Source organism: Eriocheir sinensis, chromosome 33 (assembly GCF_024679095.1).
Source record: "Eriocheir sinensis breed Jianghai 21 chromosome 33, ASM2467909v1, whole genome shotgun sequence".
Taxonomy (NCBI): Eukaryota; Metazoa; Arthropoda; class Malacostraca; order Decapoda; family Varunidae; genus Eriocheir; species Eriocheir sinensis.
The window spans coordinates 3868020-3895709 of record NC_066541.1 but is presented as its reverse complement, the minus strand read 5'-3'; the positions used below and the strand labels follow the sequence as shown (position 1 = coordinate 3895709).

At 41.7% G+C, this 27690-nt stretch overlaps 1 protein-coding gene across 2 annotated transcripts; it reads right to left on the bottom strand.

Moving 5' to 3' along the window:
• Positions 1-1013: 1013 nt before the first annotated feature.
• On the bottom strand, positions 1014-20799 carry LOC127006580 (sorting nexin-27-like). Of its 2 annotated transcripts, none has more exons than XM_050876638.1 (10): positions 20741-20799; positions 12029-12131; positions 11245-11507; positions 10921-11050; positions 9921-10098; positions 7560-7672; positions 7109-7258; positions 6854-6994; positions 4473-4601; positions 1014-4318 (listed from the first exon to the last, which is right to left on the bottom strand). In XM_050876638.1, the coding sequence occupies exons 1-10, from the start codon at positions 20782-20784 to the stop codon at positions 4262-4264; spliced, it is 1308 nt and encodes a 435-aa protein (XP_050732595.1). In that variant the 5' UTR covers positions 20785-20799; the 3' UTR covers positions 1014-4261. The 2 variants fall into 2 exon arrangements, with proteins under 2 accessions (XP_050732595.1, XP_050732594.1); XM_050876637.1 differs by lacking the exon at positions 20741-20799 and adding an exon at positions 19013-19306.
• Between the last annotated feature and the right edge of the window lie 6891 nt (positions 20800-27690).

Here is a 27690-nt window from a genome sequence, read left to right as displayed (position 1 = left end):
CCCTACATAAGGGCCATAGGGTTGTAATATTCACACGTTATGAGTCAGGATGTGGGGCAAGTGTATACTTAGCATCTAACCTCCCACCCCTCACGTGTCACTTGCAGTAGAATATCTGCATGTGCTCAGACCATACCTTGTGCAGGGAGTGTGCAGACATGTCTGACCACCCTTGACCCCCCCGCCAGGGAGTATAGAGCGCATACAACTCATGTAATGTATGAGGAAACCACTGCCTGATGTTTGATGCCGATGGATGCCTGGCAACGCCACACCTCCCTCCCTACCACCAGTTGGATGACATGCAGAACATACTTCTCTGAGGGGGGTATGTTCTGCGTGTTATGTAGCTATGGTGAGTGATTTATGTGCTTCAGATGTTATAACTTTGTGGTTTCAATAGATTTCCAAGAAAAAAATTGGCAGGTCTGGGTGTCACCGCATTATATTATTGGTGGTGCTCAGCGGGTTATGTTTCCTATCTTCATAGTAGGAATGATTGTATGGAATATAGGATCTTGGAACAGGAAATGTGTAACCAGCAGGAGATAACAAAGACTTGTAGAGGAAGGGCTGCTCACAGTGCTGGGTGATATTGTCCTAAAGAGTAGTGACATTCATCATTCACTAATAAAAAAAATATTAATTGTCAAAGTAAATATGCAGAAGCTATGCTCAAGGTTTTGATATGGAATCAGAAGTAAAGTGAGTCACACTAGCCAGCAGTCATTGAAAGTGTATCCCACTCTAGTATTAAATGTTTTCAGAAACTTAATTTTGTTTCAATTTCGACCAGTTGCAGTAGAATTCCCCATCTGGGTATGTCTGTTGGTTGGAAAACTACCTTTCATGATAGTAATGATAGAAAACACTGACCTGGACCAGTGGATCAAATCAGGGTGGTAATGTACTCATTATACACCAACAAACTCGCTCCAGATTCTCAGGCTGTCCATGTCCCAAAGTGGCAGTCAATGAAATCCATATTCTTGCAAGGATAGATAAAACAACAGTTCATAGATATATATATATACATTATCAATGTAGGTGATTTAATAGGTACACAGTACCTTGGATCATAAATATGGCATGTAATTATATACATCAAATGTTTGCATGCATATTGTTATAATTACAATTGGTGCTGTTACATAAATTGGCATAATTAGTGTTATTACTAAGGAAGTATCGACAAAATTTTAATACATACAGGATAAAGTACATTTAATGAAATTTTTCTTCTCAATTACAAAACTAAAAAATTAAAAAACAAATTAATCCTGCATAGTAAATCACAATAGAACTGTTGTTTCTGATCACCAATCAAAATGGTTTTGATTTGGAAGTATTGGTGTGATACAAACTATGAAAGGAAAAAATATATATTTGAAATAAAAACAAATGAGCTAATATACACAGCTCTCCTACTTAGTGTTTGTCATTCTAGAATCTTTGGTAATGCTAACCTCAGTGAAAATAAAGCAGCAATGTCTTTCACTGAGTTGTCAGTTATGATAGATACACAAGAAGCTTCAGTGATAAAATAAATCTATCCCTCTTGTGTTGTGGGTGATGATTAACAAGGATTTACTCACTCTAATTTGAATAGAAAAATACATGATTGGATAGTCAGTTCTTAACACACTATGTATGTCTGTAACACCTAATGCCAACATCCTCCTAACTTTAAGCATCTATAACCAGCGGCTTCTATGGCACAGGCAATTTTCTAAGGTATATATATATATATATATATATATATATATATATATATATATATATATATATATATATATATATATATATATATATATATATATATATATATAATTTCAACACCGTTTTTACAAGAAAATTAAATCTAGCCCAGAAAAGGAGGGAAAAGCCAGGTAAAAGCCCAGGTGAAAATGCAGTAACAGGAGGCATTTGGTGCATGAACCTAACTAAGATGTCATGAGTGGCTGTCACAGGTGTGTGAAGGTTTCGGCTGACTATTGTGTCATATCACTGTATTGCTACTGAGAATGTTATGAAGCCTAGTACACCAAAGGGGAAATGCATCTTTATTCTTCATAGCTATTGTCTGAGCCACCAAAAGGGTAAATACAAAATAAATAGCTAAAGGGTTAACTCAATAGGGAAGGTTTTCATCACATGTATGAGGGAAGTGTTTGGAATGTCTACAAGGAAATAAAAGTGAACCCTCTTCAGAAATTGTTATCATGTAAGAGTTTATCCCTTAACTCAGCATCAACACGACAAACAGGGTTCCTCCCACAAATATTTTTGTTAAGCTTATCTGCCTTTCTTGAAAACAGCATCTTGCAACTAATGATGTCCAGTGCAGGGTTAAGACTATGAATACAATACCAAACCGATTAGACAAAGAAAGCAAGCACGACTCTCGTATTTGCGTATATTCAAGTATTTATATTGCTGAGATGGAGGATATGAGCAAATCATGAAAAATAAAACTTGAACATAAATCGTGAATTACAGTTCTTCATAATAACGTGGAGGCTTTGATATGTATAAACCTACGAATGGAGGACTTACAAAATGCATATTGAGTAGGAGAGGTGCCCACAACACACCGCTAAGGAGCTTGGCAACGCTGCCCGACAGCTGGGTAAGCCAGTGTGTACGTAAGGATGCTGATTATATATATTTGGGACACCTTAATTCATCTTGTTGGGACTTACTGAACAGACAAACTAGTGAGGCTGGATGGTTGGGGAATACTGCTCTTGTTATCATCACTTTATAATGGAAGAAAATATTTAAGTCTATAACAATGAATACGATTCCTTGGAACAGAACCGTCAACATCCTCAAGTAGTTCAGCGGCATGGATTATACGCCTACAGTGTCAACTATGAATTAGCCAAAGAACACATTCCTGCAGTCTGCATTCTTGGTCTTTTCTGAACAGTAAGATACAGGGGTCTTCACAATGCCAAGAGCGCATGTGTGTGCGCGCGCACACACACACACACACACACACACACAGACAGACAGACAGACACAGATAGACACAGACACAGACACACACACACACACACACTCCTGGATATATCTATATATTTCAGAATATTATCCTTGGCTGGTTGTCTTGCATGTAGAGTGCACACTGCTCCCTTTATACAGCAATGGATCCCATCACAAGCAGTGTATCATTTGATACTTAAGCCATTACATATATTCACCATCAACCTATTGCTATGTATAGTATTTTGTAAAACAAAAATAATTAGAACAAGACAAATGGCATACAAGGTAAAAATATACTACTCTTCTTCGTAAACTAGATTACATCTTACGTCCAGCCAAGCGTTTGCAATCTCAGGGTGGATGACGATTGCTCATGTACTACTTCTCTCATCTCGGGGAACAGTAGAGAGAAGTGGAAGAGAGTAGGAGGGACAGGCAGATAGACGGCAAGTGTAACTGTCAGGTCACGAGTAAAGAATACTTGTTTTGTTCCCAAAGGAAATGGTGAAGGTGAGAAGTACAATAGATATTTGTGCACTGGCGGGTAGTGTAAACTAAACAATTTGTGTGTCCTTGGTAACTATTTTGTTTTCTGAAGTGGAAAAAATGTACTTGTTAACAAATGATTGGAATGAGGGTTACCTAAACACTCACCTTAAAACAAGATCACACAAACAGGGAGCAGGATAGCCAATGATCTAGACTCAAGAGCCTTGAGCTCATATACCACAACAAAATAACATGAAGATTTTCATCAGTTGAATTGGATCTCATAAGAGTAAACAAATACCCTACCTTCTCAAGGTGAGATGGGTGTCTAAGTTGCAGATGCTCAATAGTTAAAACCTAAAAAGACTAGTGGGTTTAGCCCAGGGACTCTGAGGGGCAATGATGATGGGACGAGTATTGTGATGAGGGTTCAGCCACCATACCTCAACTAAGATCTCTCTCACCTACTCCCACGATAGTCTGTCACAAGAGTCATATACACATTCACTTTCTCTCAATATAAAACAATTTTTCAAACCTTAAAATCTGATTGAAATAATACAATACATTTTGTTCTATTATACATACATGTGTTGAAGTATCACTAAACGAGTGCCAATCAAATCCTTGTCAAAGCAATGTGTTCGGCACATCACCACAGCATCACTCACACACACAACACATGCTGCATGCATGCACACACGCGCACACACAAACACACATACACAAACACACTCGTGCACACTCTTAAGTCTTACATCTCTCTACAGCTTCCATCTCCCTACGTCCACTGGTGCTCCTCCTGGACTCGCTGGAAGCATTCCTCCATGAAATGGTACTGAAAATAAATATTTGAGTGTCAATTTAGGCTTCTCTTGTACTGATACTGATGATGAAATATTTATGCTAACTGACCTTGTGATAAATTTCAACACTATATAGCACAACATTATCAGAACAGAACCCACGGAAGGGCTCTGTGGCACACTCACATAAGGGGTGAAGATCTTGACCCATCTGATGAGCTCCTCTGATTGCCGGTACAGGAAGCAGAAGGCCATCGCCTCATCATCCACCTCATACTTTTCAATGGTTGACCAGGCAAAGTCGATTATTTGAGTCTGTCAAACAGAAAGAAAAGTATGCATATAACTTTGCCTTCCTAAACTGGATTTCTCATTCGAAGTACAAGTAAGATACAGTCAAACCTTGGTTTACGAGTGCAGTGCCTTAATTTACGAGGAAAAGAAAATCACTGAAAATGCCTTGGTTTATGAGCGATGACTTCATGTCCGAGCATCCTGTTTGTAAGAGTCAAAGACGTGAGCATGGTTTCCCGTTGTTCACCACAAAATGAGAGCGCTCAGAGTGAAAAACAATGGGAATAGGGTCTCAAGCTGGTTTCACACTTGGCCTTTTTCCTCTAACCGTGTTGGCGGTAGGTGCACAGGCAACTACAACTTTAAGCCATTATCTGGCGATCAAGAATTACCCCAGAGGAAGCAAGAATTACACAAATCTTGCAAAATTCTTGCGTTTCTTGTTCTGGTGCGTCAAATTTTCAAGAAGTCCTCCCAAATCTTGGCAAGAATTTGGGGTGTGGCGAAAGCTGCGGCGGGGCTGGCGACACAGGTAAACACACTGCGTTGCACCTCCTTAGGCCAATGGAGATGGCTATTTCTTGAGATTCCTATGGGTAACCCTGCCAGGTGAGGGTGGATATAGAGTTCACAAGGTTACTGTTGTGTTACTGCTGCACCACAGACCACTTGAAAGCATCATTGTAGGATAAGTAAGACCTTTCCGGTATGAAAACATCATCGTCATCATTAGAAACAAGAAAGTGAAATGATGCCATTGGTCAATATTTTGTATAGAAAAAGGACGTTTTAAGAAATTTGATCGCATGCAGTGATGCTAAGTATCAATGGAAATGTTCCTAATGAACTGTAGATCTTGTAATTGTGACTAAATTAACGTGTGTTGTCTTTGAGGAGTGACAAAATGATAAGTTGTGTTGGTTCATCTAGTCATATGGACAAGAAAGAGCGCTCTGTTGGATCAAAAACAGTCTCAAGAAAGGGGGGTAATTCTTGATCACCAGATGACATGCGTCACACACAAACCAGTTGCCTTGTATTCACATCTTCTTTTGACCTGTAACGCTTTGTATCACTTCTTAGGTCCTTCTCCTCTCAGTCCTCTCTTCATGGAGCCGTTTGCAAAAGTAAGGGCTGTTGTGGCTTGTGCTGCTGTCACTCAAATTATGGATTTGTTACTACAGTCAATTGGAAGGAAGAAGCCATTGTGGGTACGATCATGGCTTCAAAGACGGGAGGACAGGAGTGTTTACCCAAACCAACAACTCGCCCCGGTTGGCCGTACGGCCAACTGCAGTTGCTTCTTGAGTCCTTGCTTTAATGGTTCGAGGAAAACGCCCAGTGTGACACCGCCTTAATCTGCTTTGCACACTCACAGAGGTAGCACAGCACGTTCGTGTCCGTGTACATTTGTCCTCAAGTGTGCGATCTTTGTGTTTTCAGCACTATTATTTATATATTATGCTATATTATTATACTAATTTATATAAATATGAAATATCATTGCTAGTTTGTAAAATTACTTTCATTCTCTATAGAATAATGTGTAAAATGATTTTTGTTAATATTTTTGGGGATATGGGACGCATTAATGGGATTCCCATGAATTTCAACGGGAAACTTTTTTTTGGTTTACGAGTGTTTTGATTTGCGAGCGAAATTCTGGAATGAATTAAACTCATAAACCGAGGTATGACTGTACATTAATTTTGAATATCATCATCAATCTTGAACAGTAACAGCATTAAAAGCCAAATATTTTTCTGAGAGTTGCTGCACTGCACAAGGCTAGCACCAGCTTTTTGGGAAACTCTGCACCTCGACAACCACAAGCATTGATCTGCCACTGGTGCCTTGGGCGTCAGACAAAAACTAGCCGTGAGTGGGAGTGGAGTGGCTCCTCATTATTCACTGGGAAAGGGAGGAGGGACAAGTTCCTTAGGGTTGCAGTGTCAGTATGAGACAAATTATAGTAATGAAAATATGCATGAGAGTTTTGGTATGGGTGTAACAGCATAGGGAGCGGATGAATGGGTGGAACATGAAACTCTGAGCTGGTAAGGACTTGTGATGAGAATGTGAATAACTTTGTGGAGAATGTCTGAGGATGTGGGTGTCAGGAGGAGACCATCAGTGAAATGGATCAATAGTGGATGAGGATTGGAGAGTGTTGGCAGCTAAGACTATAAATGAGTTGAAAGAGCTGGAATAGAGAAATTTAAAGATGCTCCTGCCATGGCCACCCCCTGGAGGGTACACCTGGTCACACTTACCTGTAGGGATCCATCCTCTTTACATGCCTGCAGCCTGAAGGACTTGTAGCCCACGAAGGCAACCACGTGACCCTTCTTCCTGGAGTCACAGGGGCAGTGGGGGAACACTATGTCTCCGTAGCCCTCGCAGCCCCGCACCACCTGAAGCACACACAAGAATGATGTTACATGTCCACCTCACATCTGTTAGCTTGAGACAGGCATTGAGTGTGTGTGTGTGTGTGTGTGTGTGTGTGTGTGTGTGTGAGCACCCACCTGGAGGTACTGTTCCTTCCTGGCCACATCCTGCAGGGCCTTCAGTTGGTATAATTGGTCAGTGGGCTTCACATGTCCTCGGTTCACATCCTCCACTGCTGTCCAGAAGAGCCAGGTGTGTGCCATGTCATCTGAGGCACAAAGCCGAAGCTGCAGAATAATGTGAAGGATTAGGAACACCTGTGATTCATCTTTTTGATATGCTTCAAAGTATAAATTGGACTGTAGTTGTTACCGTTTGAACACCAAGTGAAATTTATCACCTTCCTGATAAAAAAAAAATCATCACAGCAACTGCAAGTGTAAAATTTTGCACATTCCAATGACTAAATGTTTATTGAGGACTTGAAAAAGTTCCAGGAAAAATATACAGACTATACCTCTCTGACATTGGTTTTGTGAATGACAGCAATGTGCGCGAACAGAATGGGATCTACACGGCCCCACTCACCTCTCTGTGTGGGTTGAATATCCACCGGTGGATACATAAGCAAGTGGCTGTCGCTGTGCTGTAGTTCTGGATATACAGGTTGTGGGGAAACTCATCATCACTAATTTTTCGTTCTGTGAAGATTGAAAAAAAGATCTTGTTGGTATGACTGTTCATCAAGTTTTTTTTTCTTCTTTTTTTTTTTTTTTACATCTTACATAGTGCAATTAAATACAAGTATGTCGATGAGCGAGCAACGGCCCGATGCTGGGGAAATGTCAGGGCCACTCTAGTGGCTGGTCAGGTCACACCACACGCTCCGCTCCCTACAGAGAGGAGTGTTGCGGCATGTGGTCAGCGTGGAGGAGGAGCGGTCTGCACCATCTCCAGGAGTCACGGCAGTGTCGTCTGAGCCCGCCGGAGCACAAGGGCGGCTCTTGTCTCCTCATCCTGCGGGTTCTCGGTGGGCTGCTGTTTGAGCTGGGCGGTGGCGGGGCGGGACAGCAGGTGGTGGACCAGGGGCGATGGATGACTGCTTCGCAGTGGTCACACTGCCAGCCCACAAAGTCATTTCTCATCTGTAGCGTGCGGTAGCCAAGCTGAAGGCGGTGCAGCATGACCTGGTCCACCCTAGCCAGCTCCCAGCCGGAATGAAGTGGCTGGTGGTTAGTGGTCCTGGCATACCAGGCCCCCTGCTGTGAGCACCGCTCCAGCTGCCTGTGTAGTCCCTCTGCGGAGCTGGTGGCAGCGCATCTGGCCTGCACTTTGGTCTGCTGCAGGCTGGGCAGGACATTGGTGGTTACGGCTGGCATGCTAGTGGCTGCGTGGGCCACTGCGTCAGCTACCTCATTCCCATGCAGGCCTATGTGGCTGGGCACCCAGTTGAGTTTGATGTGCCGCCCCTGTGCAGCGATGCTCTGGGTGAGGATCAGGATGGTGGTGACGAGCCGCACGTCATCAGCTGGTGGACGCCATTACTGCAGGACCTGCAGGGAGGAGCGGGAGTTGGTGTGCAGCACGACAGGCCTCTCCCGGCACTGCAAGACATGCTTGATGGCCAGCAACTCAGTTTGTAAGGTGAAGGAGTGGTCTGGCGTCCTCCACGACAGCGTCTCTCCTCCAGTTACAACCGCCGTGCCCGTCGCGCCTCTCTCTGGGTCGACTGAGCCGTCGATGTAGTAGATGGCACAGCTCCCTGCATTGGCCTGAGCCACCACCATGAGTGTGTGCTGCAAGAGTTCCCACTGTGTGCACAGCGCCTTGCTGGCAGGCAGGTCTCTTATGATGATCTCGGCGGTGAGGGGCTGCCACGGAGGTGGAGCAACATACAGCTGGACAGTCAGGCCCCTCTGCCGCAGGTGGTCGAGATGGGGTAGGGGGCTGGCAGCCTCAGCCACCTTCATCAGCCAGGTCTTGCCGGTGAACGGATTCCGCCTTTGTGGCAAGACTCTGCAGAACTCAACTCGTGCCACCGACTCCCTGCCTTGGTGGAGGACCTTGGCCATTCGGCAGGCAACAATCTAATGGACCCTGCTGGCCAGGGGCACAAGGCAGGTCTTGCTCTGCATTACACAGCTGCTGGCTCAGCCCAGCGCCCCGAGCATGATCCTCATGGCCTTGTTTTGGATGACTTCGATCCTCTTCCACTGTGTGGGGGACAGCGCAATGAGCACAGGCGCACTGTATTCAATGAGTGCCCGCACAGCCTGCACGTAGAACAGACACAGGACTGGGAACGAGGCGCCTGCGTGAGGTCTCGTCATGGACCTCATGATGTTGAGCCTCTCTTGAGTCCTCTCCCTCAGGTATGTGGCCTGCTTGATGAAGGACAGGCCCTTGTCAAGCCACACCCCTAAGTACTGGTAGGCGGGGGTCCAGGCCAGATCAAGGTTATGTACTCACAAATGAGGCAGTAACAGTTAAGGGTTTAGGTACTTAATGAACAACAGATAAGAAACCTGCTCTACATGAGATCAAGGAAACAAACAAGACAGCTAACTTAAAAGGAAATACCCAAATTAGCACTACCTTCAGCTTCAACCCTTGAATCAACATATTAGCATGGATCTCTTACTTTACTTTCCACTTCTTCCTGCAGTATTATCTAGCAATATAAACACAATAATCTTTCTCTTTGTTTATACCTTAGTACATTACCATTCCAAATTTATGACTCCAGACTACATGGTGTTTGCAGTCTAATTCTAGATATAATTCATGCAATCCAATTGTAAACCCAGCACAAGGATATTATTTGCCCAATCCCATCCTAAACCTAACATTAGGATACTATTAGTCTTATCCATTTTTAAGTTAACACATGAAAACCTTATTAGCTCCTACAAAGACATGTAATGGTAAGCAAGCCAAGCACAGACTCACCGAAGTTATATTCCACAATCTCAAAGAGGGCGAAGCACTTGGCTGTCTCCGGGCTAATGCTGATCTTCTCCACCACCGCCTGGTACACCTGGTGCGCCAACACGTTCTTCGCCTGCGTCACCGTCACCACACTTTTGTCCGGCAGCAACACCTTCAGGTCCACGCGAATACTGTTACCCTGCCGAGAGATTGACAGTGTGAAGGGTGGAGGAGGTCTGCAAAGTTTTTCTTTTTTAGCTGTTCATGTTTGTGTGTGTGTATATATTTACCATGATGTAGTATACATGATTATGATAAGCTCAAATCATTGTCTTTAAATCAGCTTTTGTCTAAATTTACTTTAAATTCATGCATGGTTTTAGCTCTATCTCCATATCCTGACTACTCCAAGTTTCACTGATTCTGTTGGGGAAGCCAAACTTCTTTATATCCTTTCTGTATCCTGTTCTCCCCAAGTGTTGCTCCCGTTCCCTTGTCCTACCATTATCCCTTACCATCGAGTCTTTCTGCTCTACATGCTCCAGGCCCTTTATGAGTCTGAAAGCCATAATTAAGTTACCTCTCATCTTTCTTCCAATGTAAGCCTGTACAGTTTGCACAGTCTCTCCTTGTATTGCAGCTTGGTACCATTTTTGTTGCCACTCACTGCACTCTTTCCAACTTGAGTTGTGTTTTTCAAGTGCAGTGACCACACCACAACTGCATATTCTAATGTGTGCATGTACCCACAGCCATAACTATCATGAAAGGTTTCTAAATTATGCAACTTATGTAACTACACAAATAATAATTCATGATATACTCTAAAAAAAATCACAGAAAAAAAGAGAGCTAATGGAAGACCTTCCATCTAACAACACAAATCAGCCTTCAAAGTTTATTTCCTGAATGTCACAGAGGTGGAGGAGGAGAGGAGGAAGGGAAAAAGTCAGATAGGTATATTCTACGAGCATCACAGGGGATGAATAGGTGTTTGGGTAAGTCGTTGCCTGTTACTAACCTGGTGGTCATCTGAGTCATTGAGGAAGTCTTGCATGATGTCACTCTCAGCTATCACCCTCACGGCACACACTTTCTCAAGGTACAGCTCCAGGCCTCTGCGTCGCCCGTCAAGCTGCTGTTCGGAGAGGCTGAGGGAAGAACACTCGGTCAAGCTTACATAAAAAGATGGGAATACAGAAACAAAATAATGTACAAGCAAAAGAAACTATTATTATTATTATGAGTACAAACTGTCCAATGAAAGTTACAGGATTAATAAATAACAGAAGACTAAGACGGTATAGGTAATCAACATGGACAAGAGGAAGAAGGAAGGACTTACGAGAATGGCCACTTCCCTGGGAGCTTTGGGAAGTTGAAGTCCATGAACTCCCTCTTGAGATTGTTGTGTAGGTTTGAGAACTCCCTGTACCGGCGCGCACACAGGTGCCGGCCAGCCATGTAGATGTTGAACACCACATACTTGTCCCCGGCAGCCTCTATGTAGGAGTAGTCTGGGATGGAGATGGGCAGAGATCGCTTCTCACTATAGTCTATGTAGGAAAACCCTGATGTCTCCTCGCTTGGCTCCAGTCTTTCTGCCTCCTGAGATGAAGCGGAAAAATAAATAAATCATATCAATAAAAAAATAAAAAAAATAACTATTAATAAATTAAGAAGTACAAATACATAAAAAACATATACTACTACTACTAATAATAATAATCCAGAAAGCAAGTTCATTCAAACCTTGGCTCATTCAGACCTGATTTGTTGCACTGTCTTGGCTGCTTTAGTTCCATGTCTTGAATAACCAACACCCAACATGACCTAAATTATAAAGCAAACAAGCACACACTACAAGGTCAAAACAGCCAATGGTCACAAGGGACAAACAACCTGTGGAGGTCCTCAGCTTGTTACCTTTCAAATAGAAGAACCATACAAAGGAAAGATCTAAAATAATCTCCTCATTACATAAACCTTTATTGTCACTACCAGCAATCCTTCCAGCAAGCAAGTGGGAACCAATGATACACTCCTATGCACTCTGGACTGGACTGTACCATCTTCCTTCAGTATATTATCCTTCAAGCAGTGGCACACAGGAGAGGGCAAGGCCTTACCTTCCTTGAGACAGAAATAACTGTGAGTTTGAGCACATCTCCGCCCTGTTTGATGAGTTCCACCACATAGCGATGCTCGGCCCCTTCAACATTGACGCCATTGCTGCAACACAGACAAGACAACCATATCAATAAATTTACCCTAGTTACTTACCCCACCATAAAGCATACACGAGTGAGGGAGCGAATGCAAAGCTATATATACACAATTATCATCTTAACTTCTGCGTCACCCTTCTGTAACTTACAGCCCAAAGGATCCCAGTAACCTTGAGTTTTTAAATGATACCTAGGAAATGTACCTTTTATGTTACCCTTTGAACCTTTTGTGTTACTCTGCTTTAATAAAAATCATCCACTGCCACAAACCACATCATCCATAACTAACGTAGACTATGGAATAAAGGCAATAAATAATGTATAGCATTGGTCACTATAGATTTGGTTTGACTTCACTACGATTCATGGAATGCAAAGAACTTCAGTGAGTGATTGTCACCTGAGTCACCCTCGTTAGTGTTATGTAAAAGGAGGAGTGTGGAAGGTAGAATGAGATGGAGGAGGAGGAGGATATAATTGTGCTTGTGGTGGCTGGTGAGTGAGACTATTGATGCAGACAGTCAAGGATGCTCAGTGGGGGAGGGTAATTAATTTATGCTTCTAAACATACTCAGTAACCTTACCCAACAAAGTTCCTGCTGACGTCTATCAAACAACTGAAGGTCATCTATAAAGCCTTTTGTTGGCTCAGGCATTAAAAGAACTGGGTCATGACTACAATGCAGTGCAACTTTATGCTGCAAACTATAACAATGCAGTAAAAAAAATATATCTTCAACTTGTTCAGAAGTTTTCATAGTGCTTATTCCAATAGTAATAATAAGATTACAAAGTTTCACTCATGACATGATAAAGAATGACGAGGAACCCTCCCTCAAATCCCCTGACCACCCCTAATGATGCTTTATTTATTTGCATTCAGAAGCTGTCTATTTAACTCAAGAGGCAGTGACATTATAAAAATATGGCTACGAGACTGAATCCAAGGCCACAAGATTAAAAGCACTAATACTGCTATAATGGTTGACTAGATGAACCTCTCTACAAATACAGTCATTACAGGGTTTTCCAAGTTATTAAATAAATAAATTGTGAGGTTTCATATTCACACAATAAACTCTTAAAGGATTAAGGTTAATAGTTCAGTGAAAGTGATGAGTGAGGGAGGGAGAGCAGAAGAGACCAGTATAGGAGTAAAAATAAATGTAGGGCAGCCATACCCACAGGAGGTGGAGAGGGGTACTTTATTTTTTCTTCCATTCAACAGGCAAAGAAAATACAGATTACCAAGGCAGTCAATTTCGGAGACTCAAACTAACCAACCTAAGAATGCTAACCTGTTATTGCTCCTAATTTGGTAACTTGGTAGCCAAAGAAATAAAAGTAAATAACTAACCAAACCTGCCTGCCTAACTTACCATATGTTAGTAACCATTGCCACTCAATCTTTTCAGTTTGCATGTAGCTATTTTTTTTCTTTTTATCTTTTGTGGAGATAAGTAGACATGACCAACATAGTTGACCAAAAACTACATAAAAACTGTAAACAATAACTGTGTGAGGGACTGTCCAGTAAATATGTCTATCAGTCCAACAAGCTAGCTGAGTTATGAAATGAGAGAAACACACCTCACTAACATTCTAAGAGGATGAAGGAGACACAGATGGCAGGAAGTCAAAGGACAAAACAGGAAGCTCATATTCTCACATTATTTTTCCTACCATTTGTACTAAGTGTGAGAGAGGGGAGTTACCACTTTTTTAAATATACATGGAAAATTTCTTTAACTGGGAAATGTAACAACTTTTTCAGGGAGAGGATTTGATTCTGTGCCCATGCAGTCAGAGGGATGGAAAGGCCACTACCTTATAGATGTTGCCAGAGACATACAACTGGTCAATGTAACTTTGGGGCAAGTCAACATCAATGAGTCACTACACAGCTTTTCTTTCTCTTTCAGATCAATTTCTAAGGGTTTTGACTTTTCATTAACTTTCCTCTACCCATTTTCTATAGTGAGATACATCCTCCAAGAGAAAATATTCTGTCACTTCACCCCTGGGAACTTCATTAGGGTCTGTGCAGCATGCCACAGCATGGTCACCAGGGTAACAGTGAAGGGATTAGCACTTCTTGATACACATGGGAGCTGATATCTAATTGGTGATAGGCTCAAATATTAGTGCCAATAGGCTACTATGCATTAGGTTAAAACCTAAATAATTCTTAACCCGATAGCAGCAACGGGCCAAATATGTGGCTTTATCGCGTACCAGCAACGGGCCAAATTCTTGCCATGACATAACCCCCCCCCCCATATATATATATATATATATATATATATATATATATATATATATATATATATATATATATATATATATATATATATGCATTTGATCATAAATGCATTGATACATATAGGTTATATAATGGTTTGTGTGAGTGATGATTTTTTTTCTCATTAATTTGCTTAAGAGGGGTCTTTAAGAAACATGATCGCCGCAGCTACCAGGTTAAACTCATTAAGTGGTAATGAGTAACTACTTTACCAACGAAAGGTTACTATCCACTAGGTTACATTAACAATGTGAATACCCTCATAAGATAAACTTGTATTTGCCAAGCTGCTCAGTAAATATCTATACCTAATGGCAAAACTCTAGAATTACACCCAATTCTTAACCCTCTTGTGCACGATGACGCGTTTCGCGTCATCAAAGGGTAAAAGGTCCTGGCGCACGATGATGCGAAACGCGTCATAAAAAAAATAAAAAAAATAAAAAATAAATAAAAAAAGATTAAAAATTAAGTTTTCAGTGAAAGTGCGTCAAATTTGGGAGCGTCATTTGTTGGGATAAGTTTCTTAATGGTAACATATGGCAACCTTTCTAAGGAGCGTAGATGAGGAGCTTTGAGCGATTTTTATTTGTTAGCCTACTCTGACAGGAGAGGAAAAAAATACAGTTTTCTTGGTGTAACTCGGAAACTAATAGATGTATGAGAAATTTGAGGATACCACAAGAATCCTTACTAAATTCCGCTTCGAAACATATATTCGGCTTAAAAAGTTGGCACACAAAATTTCAAGCTAGCGAGTGGGGAAGAGTTGGTACTTCGGATTTATTGTCTACAATACTCTATAGGGAGACTTTAAACAAGTTTGTATTGTTTATATATATATATATATATATATATATATATATATATATATATATATATATATATATATATATATATATATATATATATATATATATATATTTTACTCTATTTTTATTTGTGCATGTTCTAGTACAAGTCTTTATGAAGCCATTGATACCGAATTTATTGGGGTATGATATATCTGTGAGGGTAAAAAATATGTCCGGGAATGTAGAGTATCGCGGTGGCAAAAAAAGGCCAGTCGGGCCTGAGAAATGTATGATGAGCAGAACAGAAACTAATTGGAAACTTACAGTGTGCGAGAGGGTTAAGATGATCAACCTGGCCACTACTGAACCTGTGTTGCTAGTCTTCATTTTCTTTCACAAACATTAACTTAACAGAGAGTAACCTATCACTGCTTGATCAATAATTTGTCATTGCCAAGAATATTAACCTATTGCCATTGAAATAGTAAGATGATAAATAAAGAAGCTTAAAATCCACAGAAAAAGTTAAAAACTTTTTTGACCATTCAACAGCCTGGCTGGGAATATGAAATATGGAAAAATATACCATATATGAATAATTTAAGGTCCTGAAGATGGTATGTATGATGGTATGTGACAGAAAGACGATAGACAAACAGGAAATCCCCAATATCCAATGAAAAGGTAAAATATCTTTCTACCATTCAACAGCTGGCCTGATAACAAAATACGGAAGAACATATCATACAGAGATATCCTGATGACCTAAAATTAACACACAGATAATGTATAAGTGATAAACAAACAATACCAAATATCAATAAAAAATGTGAAAAATTTATTCTATTGTTCAACAGCTGGCTAGGTTATAAAATACAAAGAAATATACCTCACACAAGTACTCTGAGGAGCTGAAGATAATGTACTGGTGACAGAAAGGTAAACAACAAGGAGGAAATCTAAAAATATCAAGAAAAATGTGAAAAATATATTCAAACCATTCAACAGGCTAATCAGGTTATGAAATATGAAGAAATACACCACACATAAATAACCTGATGTGCCTAAGATGATGCAAAGATGACAATAAGATGGACAGGAAGGAGGAAACTCAAATGTATCAAGAAAAATGTGATATCTTTCAACCATTCAATAAGCTGGCCAGGCTTTGACACACACAGACTATCAACACACACACATAAAACCTGATGTGCTGAAGATGCTATACAGATGACAGAACAATTAGAAACAAACAGGACACCTCAAAATAAAAAAAGACGAAAAAAATATCTCAACCATTCAACAGGCTGGCCAGGTTACGATACATGGCAAACCACACCACACACATAAAAAAAAACAAGAAATCAAATGAAACTGTGAAAAAACTACCTCAACCATTCAAACATGGCCAAACACACCACACACACACATAACCTATGGACCTGAAAATGCTATAAAAGATAACATAAGATAAATAACAAACAGAAACCCCTAAAAATCCAAAAAAAAGAAAAAACTATCTTATCATTCAAGAGGCTGGCTAGGTTACTAAACACGGCCACACACATCACACACACGTAACCTGAAGGCCTGAAGAAAATGAACAGATGACAAAAGTGAATATGAGGCAGGACATCCCACCGGACATTCCAAGACCCAAAGAAAATGTGAAAAAAATCCCTCAACCATTCAACAGGCTGACCAGGCTTCAGAACATGGCCACACACACACCAGACATATTGAACCTGACATGCTTAATATGACTCACAGATACCAGAAACATGAACACCAAACAGAAAAAACCTAAAAATTCCCATGAAAAAGTGAAAAAATCTTAACCATTCAAGAGGCTGGCTAGGTTCCCAAACACGGCCACACACACCACACATATAAAACCTGACGTGCTAAAGATGATAAAAAAGATAACATTAAGATAAATAACAAACAGAAATCCCCCAAAATCCTAAAAAAAAAATAAAAAAAACTATCTCAACCATTCAACAGGCTGGCTAGGTTACCAAACACGGCCACACATATAAAACCTGACATACTAAAGATGATAAAAAGATAACATTAAGATAAATAACAAACAAACTCCCCCAAAATCCTAAAAAAACAATAAAAGAAAAAAATCAACCATTCAACAGGCTGGCTAGGTTACAAACCACACCACGCATATAAAACCTGATGTGCTAAAGATGATAAAAAAGATAACATTAAGATAAATAACAAACAAACACCCTAAAAAAAATCCTAAAATATAAAAAGATATCAACCATTCAACAGGCTGGCAAGGTTACGAAGCACACAACACATATAAAACCTGACGTGCTGAAGATGATAAAAAAGATAACATTAAGATAAATAACAAACCGAAACCCAAAAAAATCCTAACTTGGTTTACTTGGTTGAATCTAGAGGGTATTCCTCACAGCTGTGGTGGACCACCGCTGCAGCCGGCCCAAGAGTCCTCCCTTAGGAGAGCTATTTGGTCCGGCACAGAATTTGAGGCTGCCCTGCAGTAAGCCGTGTAGCCTGGAACAGGAGGCTCGTCTGCCAGCGTTTGCAGGAAGTTGTCCAGTCCTTTTTTGAATCTGGCGACCGAGCAGCCCGTGGTGTCTCTGACGTGTCTAGGGAGCACATTGAAGAGCCTAGGACCACTGTGTGAGAGGCTGGAGGCGAGGAGATTCTTTATTCTCCCTGGTGCTTGTTTTGGCTTTGAGTAGCTCTGGGGTGGGATCCGGCACTTGCTGCTCCAATACCTTCCACACATATATGGCCCCATATCTCTCCCTTCTTCTCTGTTGAGAGTATAGCCCCAGCTTTTGTAGGCGTTGCCAGTAATTGAGGCCCTTCATGCCTTTAATTGTCCTGGTGAAGGCCCTCTGTACCGACTCCAGCTCTTGTATGTCACCCTTTTTGTGGGGTGACCAGAGCTGGCTGCAGTAGTCGAGTACTGGCTGTATGAGTGCCTTCCACAGTGCCAGCATGACCTCCTGTTCCCTTGACCTAAAGGTTCGGAGGACCCAGCCGACCATCCGCCTGGCTTTGCTGGTCGTTTCCTTGATGTGGTGCTGGAAGGTGGCATCGTTGTTCATGTGGACACCAAGACACTTGACGACCCGGCTTGGTGGAATCACTGTCTGTCCCCCTGAATATAGGTTGGTGGAGTCTTTTAGCTCAGTGTTGGGCCCTAGTCTCAGGAGTTCAAATATAGAAATATAGAAATAGAAAAAAAATATCAACCATTCAACAGGCTGGCTAGGTTACGAGACACACCACACATATAAAACCTGACGTGCTAGAGATGATAAAAAAGATAACATTGAGATAAATAACAGAAACCCCTTAAAAAAAAAAAAAAAAAAAAAAAAAAAAACATTCAACAGGCTGGCGAGGTTATGAAGCACACCACACACATATAAAACCTGACGCGCTGAAGATGATAAAAAAGATAACATAAAGATAAATAACAAAGAAACCCCCAAAATCCTAAATCAAGTATAAAAAAAATATCAACCATTCAAGAGGCTGGTTAGGTTACCAAACACGGCCACACACACCACACATATAAAACCTGACATGCTGAAGATGATAAAAAAGATAACATTAAGATAAATAACAAACAGAAACCCCCCAAAAATCCTAAAATATTAAAAAAATATCAACCATTCAACAGGCTGGCTAGGTTACGAATCAGACCACACATATATAAAACCTAACGTGCTTAAGATGCTTCACAGATACCAGAAACGTGAATATCAACCACGAATACACGGCAATACTCACACTTCTAATATTCGGTCGCCCTTCCGTATCCCTGCCTGCTCCGCCGCGCCGCCCTCCAGCACCGCCGAGACGTGTTGGAGAGGCGGGTACAGGTCGCCATTGATAGGCCGCCACTGCCCTCCTTCGCTCACCTGGCCCCTCACGTTGAAGCCGAACCCCGTGTCTGTCTTGTAGATGGTCACAACGCGAGGGCCGGGGTTAAAATGGCTCATGGCGGCTGTGGGTTTGTTTTCACTCCCTCGCTCCCTCGGCCATGATACCTGTGTAAGGGTCTAAGCTCACCTGCCAGCCACTTCTTCCCTCTCCCTCTCCCTCCTTCCCTCCCTGTCTCCTTCCTCCTCCTACTCTTCCCTTCCCCCCCCCCTCTCTCTCTCTCTCTCTCTCTCTCTCTCTCTCTCTCCCTACCTCCTATACCTCTCTCTCTCTCTCTCTCTCTCTCTCTCTCTCTCCTATACCTCTCTCTCTCTCTCTCTTCTGTTATCAGTACGTGTCTTATCTATTGCCTTTGTTTTTATTTTGTCTTTAGTTTTCTCATTTATTTTCTGTCTCAAACACACACACACACACACACACACACACACACACACACCTGTCAACCACCTCTCTCTCTCTCCATATATGCACCCAACAACAAGCATTAACTTTTACATAGCCTACATATCCCAATTAAAACCCTCGCAGGTAACTATGTCTATTTACTCTACGTTATACCTAGCTGTCTCTACACTTGGCCGTGGCTCAAATAGAAAGTTCCAAGTCCTGGTTCATGGGCGTCGCTTGCCTGGGGAACCGGTTGTCATTGCACCCACGAGGATCAAGGGAGTGGACAGTTTTAAGGCGCCAGTTCAACATACCAGTAACATCCACCTCGCTCACCTTGAGAAAAATTAGACATCAAAGTTCACAGGTCACTAGGACGTTCACTGATCATATATCACATTCTTTCCCCGTGTTCGTTGGTCATTTCGTACCTTAGACATTTATAAATACTCCACTGGGTATATAAGAAAGCCACTTGATAACCTAGGACATCGTATAGTCATTAAAATCTAAGTAATACAGTTTAAGAAGGTGTGGCGTCTACTATCGCCTCTAATTAAGTTTTACAGGTACGAGGACACGGAAATTCTTGGCGTGATACGAGATGCAGTAAGACGCCTCAAGACAGCCTGGGTACGAACATTTAATAACCAAGGACATCCGTTCAGTCATTAAAATCTAAGTTATACAGTTTGCGAAGGTGTGGTTTCTATACCTATCGCTTCTAATTAATCTTTTTACAGCTAAAAGGGAGGAGGGACTCATAGCTTGATACGAGATGCATTAAGACACCTCAAGACAGCCTGGGTACGGACATGAAGAAGTATTTATCACGTTGAGGAGACGGGAAGGTGTAAAAGAGAGAGATAAGGTGTGAGCGCGCAAGGTGTGGGAACGAGTCTCGCTTCTCTCGACAGACGAATTTCCGAGTGGCGGGAGACGAGGCGGATTTGACTCCTTCCAACAACTCTTCCTCCCTCACCCCCACGCCCGCGCCCTTCCACACGCCCCCACCACCACATAAAACACCCTCACACACACCAGGCCAAGACACAAGGGACCACACACACGGGAAAACACCACAAGCAAGGCAAACCGTGCATAAAGGACATGGAGGCAAATGTCAAGGGTCAGGAGCACACCAATGTCACTCTTCCTGGAATACGAATGGGAGGGGATGACAGTCACCTCACGTGGGGGCAGATGACTCCCTGAAGGCTGCTGTTGAGCATATTGCAGGGCTCCTTCCCTTCTCCTCTTCGGCAATACGTGGCAGGCGGTCTGACAGCTCGGCGAGATAGTGGTGGTGGTGGTGGTGGTGATGTGTGGTGTTGGATGTTGAAATTTATATCCTGTTAACGTGTTTCTGTCCCCCTCAACGTGTTTATCTTGAGAAGGTTGGTATCTTTCGGTTTTTACTTTTTTTTTTTTGGTCTCGTCAAGGAGAAGTGAATAATATACGAGGTGAAGTGTTGAATGGTGATGCAGATAACGATAAATATAATAACGGTAACTCGAGTATACTCTTTGCCTTTCTCCAAAACTTTACTATCACTCACATTCTGGCATATACTTAGGGGCCTACTTTCTTACTACTACTACTACTACTACTACTACTACTACTACTACTACTACTACTACTACTACTACTACTACTACCACTATTGCTACTACAACTACTACTATTGCTACTACTATTACTACTACGGCACCTCTACCTAGGGGCAAATGGAGAGTATTCTTTGGGCACTACTGGAATGACTTTAAAATATAACATTCGTTTGATCGATTCAGCCAGATCCTCTATAATTATTAATGGCACCTACTTCCGCTATCTACGGAAGGTCTGTAACATCAATAGATATATAAAAAGGATAACAAAACTCCTACCTGGTGTCCATTTATACTTGATTAACCCGATGACCCGAGTGACTACCGAAACAACTACCTAGAAACACCGCGCCCTTGATATAAAAAAAAAAGAAAGTCGTGCTTAGTAACCCTCCACGACAAATCAACGAGTTTATTGTATTCGATAAAAGAGAACTCGGTTATATGTAGATACTTATCATAATCATCTCCATGTTACGTCTTAGAGATAGAAAGAATAATCAATGACGTGCCTCTAATAGTAACCATCTTTGGTAAATTAACTAGTTCATCGCATTCTTAAAGCTGTTACCAGTATATAAAAAAAAAAACATATCATAATCCTTTCCATTCCAAGTCCTAGGTGCAGAGTTTAATAGAAGTCGTGCTTAATAACCAGCTTCGACAAACTGTGAAATCATTGCATCCTTAACCCGTCCGCTGCGATTGGCACGGATTTGGCTGTCATTGGTAGCCTGGCAACTTACACTCCCAAGCCTTTCTCTGCCTCAGTGGTGGGTAGTGGAGTGTTTCCCATGTGGTATTGGTGTGCTGGATGTTCCCTTCCAAGGTGCAGGACTTTACATTTTTCTTCACTGAATTGTAGCAGCCTCTTTTTGATCCATTCCTGTAGCTTGGGAATGTCGTCTCGTAGGAAATCCGCATCCAAGAGGTTAAATCAATAACCTTAATATATCTTTTATTTCAGTAAAGGAGGCAGTTCAAGGGCACACAAAGGAAGATACAAAAAAAATCGTCCTGCATAACCTCTGACTGGCGACCATCTAAGCAAACAAGGAGCCCAGAGCATCCTTAACAACGACCAACTCTCAAGCCTAACACAGTAATCTCCATGACGACCATCTTCAGCTAATCAGCGAGCCAGTGCGTATTTGGAGATAAATCAGTGTTTACAAGCAGCGTCGCGGCAGTCACACACAAGGCGGGTCTGTTGGGGAGTCATGCGAGACACTGAACCCTTGTAGCGTCCCTCGTGCGGCCCTACTAGATCCCACAAACAATAAAATTTAAAATGAATAAAAGTTAATTAGGTAAATATAGATAAAGCAATAGTATTAAAAATAGCTGTAGTAATGAAAGTAGTAGTAGTAGTAGTAGTATAGTAGTCCTTCCAGTTTCACGGAACAATCGCTGATTTGAGTCATTCCAGGAATATTCCATTATTATGCGAAGACACTTTAGCAAAGGTGTCACTTCGCCTATTCAGGTCACCAATCAGTGTCCATGTCTCACAGCCATAAAGCAAGACAGGGAGCACAAACGACTGGATCTACACAGGTATCGACAACGCCATATACCTGTATACTCGTGCTGAGGAGTTCACAACACCATGGTCCAAGCCAATCCCCCTTAAGACTAGATACTTGATCAGTCATGCTGATGTTGTGCACTACTAAAGTAAACATGAGAAATTTCTCAAGATATCAACATCTTCGCCTTTTGCAAGAAGAAACTGTCTGTCTCACCCAATAAGCCTCTAGTAAACACCTCTACCTTGGTCTTGGACCAGGAGACCAGAAGTCCCAGGGACTTCGCCTCCTCGTGCAGTGCCTCGAGAGGCATCACCAGAATCTCCGCAAGGATTACTACATCATCGGCAAAAACAAGGTCAGTGACCCTGATATTGCCAACAGATGTTTCACATTTACACTGGTCCATAACTCTACCCAGTATTCAGTTCATACAAGTGTTGAAAAGTGATAGGGCAAGGACACAGCCGTGCCTTACTCCCGCGTTCACGGGAAAGAAGCTGACCCCGCCTCCCACCTTCCATACACACTTCACAGCACTCTCAGTAGGCCAACGGTCATTACAGGAATCCCGCGGAGTCGTTGGAAATCCCAGAGTGCCTCGCGATAATAATGGCAAAAACAATAATGACAATAACTAATATAGAAAAACAACTATAAACAAATAAACGCATTAATGACTTGACGCCTCCATTACGACTTTAAGATTCACAGACGACAACAAACAAATAAAGAAGCAAACTTGTAAGTAAACACACAAAGGTAACTGAATCAACAAAGCAGCGACCCATCAGCCTAAATACTTTAAACACCACGCCAAGGTCAGCCAGTGGGCTCGTGCCGGCGCCCCGAACATGTTTATGTACTCAGCTTGAAAACTTCTCAGCAGATTTTTTCCCCCGCGTCCTCAACGCTCCCATTACGCGAAGATTTGTATTACTCCAACATTTTGAAACACGGCGAGTCAGGGAACAGAGAGTAACATTACAGGTATTACAAAGCGGTATTCTGAAAGGTTAATTTAGGCTTTATTTTCACTAGAATATAAAATAAAAAATGACAATAATAAAAATGACAATAATAATCACTACTACTACTACTATTACTACTACTACTACTACTACTTCTATTACTACTACTACTTATAATATTAATGAAAATAATACTAATATTAATATTAATACTAATACCAATAATAATAATAATAATAATACATGTAATAATAAAACACCACCACTACTACTATACTACTACTACTACTACTACTATACTACTACTACTACTACTACTACTACTTACTTACTTACTTACTACTACTACTTCTAAAATAATAATAAGAAGAAAAAGAATATGAATTATTATTATTATTATTATTATTATTATTATTATTATTATTATTATTATTATTATTATTATTATTATTATTATTATTATTATTATTATTATTATTAGGATTAGGATTATCATTATTATTGTTATTATTATTATTTATATCATCATCATCATCATCGTCGTCGTCTTTAAAGTGAGTTTTTGTTGTAACCTTGAAGAGGAAAGCTGTCAGATGGTATTGATTGTGTTGCCCGGCCCAAGCTCTCTCTCTCTCTCTCTCTCTCTCTCTCTCTCTCTCTCTCTCTCTCTCTCTCTCTCTCTCTCTCTCTCTCTCTCTCTCTCTCTCTCTCTCTCTCTCATGAAATAATTTACCTCCTTCCCCCTTATCTCCCTTTTTCTTCTTTCCTTCATTTAAGTTATTTCCTCTCTCTCTCTCTCTCTCTCTCTCTCTCTCTCTACTGATATAATTTACCTACTTCACCCATATCTCTCTTTTTCTTGTTTCGTTTATTTTATTTTTTTTCTCTCTCTCTCTCTCTCTCTCTCTCTCTCTCTCTCTCTCTCTCTCTCTCTCTCTCTCTCTCTCTCTCTCTCTCTCTCTCTCTCTCTCTCTCTCTCTCTCTCTCTCTCTCCACAGACCTGCCAGTAGACTCCCTTTGTAGCAGGAATAAGATGATGATGGGAAAGAGGATGTTGATAATGATAGGAATAATAGGGAGTCGCCTCGGAAACCACCACCACCACCACCATTATCATCATCAACATTGTAGTTCATCCTATCTTCTTCCTTTACGCCATCTCTTTCTTCCTTCCCTACTTCTCTTCTTTCCTTTTCTCCTTAATCTTCTTCCTATCTTTCCTTCCTCTACCTTCACCATCACTGTCTTAACTACCTCTCCATCTATTTTCTTTTTTCCATCTCTTTCCCCCCCTTCTTCTCTCCTTTCCTTCCTATCTTCTTCCTCTCTTTCTCTCTTCTGTTTCCACCATCATTATCTTTACTGTAGTTTCTCCCATCTTCTTCTTTTACCCCATCTCTTTCTTCCTTCCATACCTCCCTTCTTCCTTCCTTTCTTCCCTATCTTCTATCTCTTGTTCCTTCTCTGCCTTCATCACTATCCTCCATTTCTTTCTCCTTCAAGAGTCTGTACCTTTCTCTTCTACCCTCCCTTCCTCCCTATCTTCTTCCTCTTTTTTCTTCCTCTGCCTTCACCATTATTATCTTTACTGCTTCTTCGTTATCTTTACTGCCGTTCCTCCTATCTTCCTTTCCTCCATCTATTTCTTCCTCCACCTCTTTCTCTCTTCATACCTCCCTTCGTCTCTCCTTTTCTCCTTGTCTCATTTCTCTCTTCACCCTCTCTCTCTTCACTATCCTTATCTTTATTGCATATCCTCCTATTACCCTATCCTCCATTATCATTACCAACATTGTAGTTCCTCCAATCTTCCTTCCCTACTTCTCTTCTTCTTTCCTTTTCTCCTTAATCTTCTTCCTATCTTTCCTTCCTCTACCTTCACCATCATTATCTTAACTCCATATACCTTCTTCTCTTCTTCCTCTTCTTCCGTTCTCTGTCTTCACCTCCACTACGTATCTTCACTGCCGTTTCTCCGATCTTCTTTTTCTCCATTTCTCTCTTCCACCATCTTCCTCATTTCCTCCTTAACTCCTTCCTCTTTTTCCCTCCTCTGCAGTTACTATCATTTTCTTCACTTCCGTTCATCCTCTCTCCCTTTCCTTCATTTTTTTCTTCCCCCATACTTCTCTTCTTCACCATCATTATCTTAACTACCTCTCCTATCTTCTTCCTCTCCATCTATTTTCTTTTTTCCATCTCTTTCCCCCTCTATATCTACCTTCTTTTCTCCTTTCCTTCATATCTTCTTCCTCTCTTTCTCTCTTCTGTTTCCACCTTCTTCTTCCTCTCTCTACCCCTTCTGCCTTCATCATCATTCTTATCATTGCCGTGCCTCTTATCTTCTCCCACTCCTCCATCTTCTCCTTCCATACCTCGCCTCTTCCCTCTTTCCTTCCCATATCTTTCCTTCCTTTCTCTCCCCTGTCTTTACCACCATTGCAGGCACTAGGGATAAAAGGAAGAGGAAGAGTGAAAGGAGAAGAAAGAACGCTGCATATCAAAAGAAGAAGAAGAAGAAGAAGAAGAAGAAGAAGATAAAAGATGATGATGATGATGATGATGATGATGATGAGGAGGAGGAGGAGGAAGTAGAAGAAGAAGAAAAAGAACAAAAACAAGAAGGACAAAAACTACGAGAAGAAAGTTGAAGAAGAAGAGAAAAAATAAAAGGATGTGGAAAAGACGAAGAAAAAAGAAGACGGAGAACTACTAGAACTACAATTACTACTACTACTACTACTACTACTACTACTATTACTATTACAACTACGACTACAACCACCACCATCACCACCACCATTACCACCACCACTGCAACAACCACCACGACCCCCATCACTACCACCCCTTGACCTCGTCCTCCCCACCTTTGACATTGCCATTCCATCAACATTCGGCAGGCAAGCAACTAACAGGCTGCGTGTGGGGACTTCAGGAACGGAGGAGGAGGCGAAGCTGAAGGCCTTGAGGTAGACAACGCCATCTATTGCCTCTCGTTGTTACTACTCTTTTTCTTCTCAATTTCCTTCTTCGCTGCCACCAAGGAGAGAAGAGGAAGAGCAGGGGAAATGAGAGTGAAAGTGAAAGAGAAAGAATAAAGAAGAAGAAGACGAAGAAAAAGAAGAAGAAGAGGAAGGACACGATGAAAAGAAGAGGAAGAAGGTGGAGAAGAAAAAGAAAAAGAATGCTATTTGGGTGGAGCGATAAGGAAGTGTGTTGGAGGTGGTGATGGTGGTGGTGGTGGTGAAGGTGATGATGGTTGTGGTGGTGTTATGCCTGAAGAAATAACTATTTTCTTTGTGTGCGTGTGTGTGTGTGTGTGTGTGTGTGTGTGTGTGTGTGTGTGTGTGTGTGTGTTTTTTTTTGTGAGAGAGAGAGAGAGAGAGAGAGAGAGAGAGAGAGAGAGAGAGAGAGAGAGAGAGAGAGAGAGAGAGAGAGAGAGAGAGAGAGAGAGAGAGAGAGAGAGAGAGAGAGAGAGAGAGAGAGAGAGAGAGAGAGAGAGAGAGAGAGAGAGAGAGAGAGAGAGAGAGAGAGAGAGAGAGAGAGAGAGAGAAGAAGAAGAAGAAGGGAGGATGGGGAGGGGGGAAGAAACAAACCTACACAGCGAACCTAGACACGGGTAAGTCACACACACACACACACACACACACACACACACACACACACCTTAACAACACAAACAAAGTCACATGATAAACAACACCGAAGGGAATTTTAACTATGAGGGAGGTTACTCAAGGGCAGAAAAGGAGGGACGGAGGGAGGGGAGGAGGAAGAGAGGGAGGGGGACGTGGAGGAAGGGAGGAAGGGAGGGAGGGCGACAGGGAGGGAGGAACAGAGGAAGCAAGACGAATATAGCATGCAAATCTAAGAGGTGAGAAGGGACGAAGCAAAGGTGAAGGGAGGAATAGGAAGGAAGTAAGGAAGGAATGAAGGGAGAAAGGAAGGGAGAAGCGTACGAAGGGAGGGAGAGAAAGAGGGAGAGAAAGGGAGAAGGATAAGAAAGAATGGATGGAAAGATCGA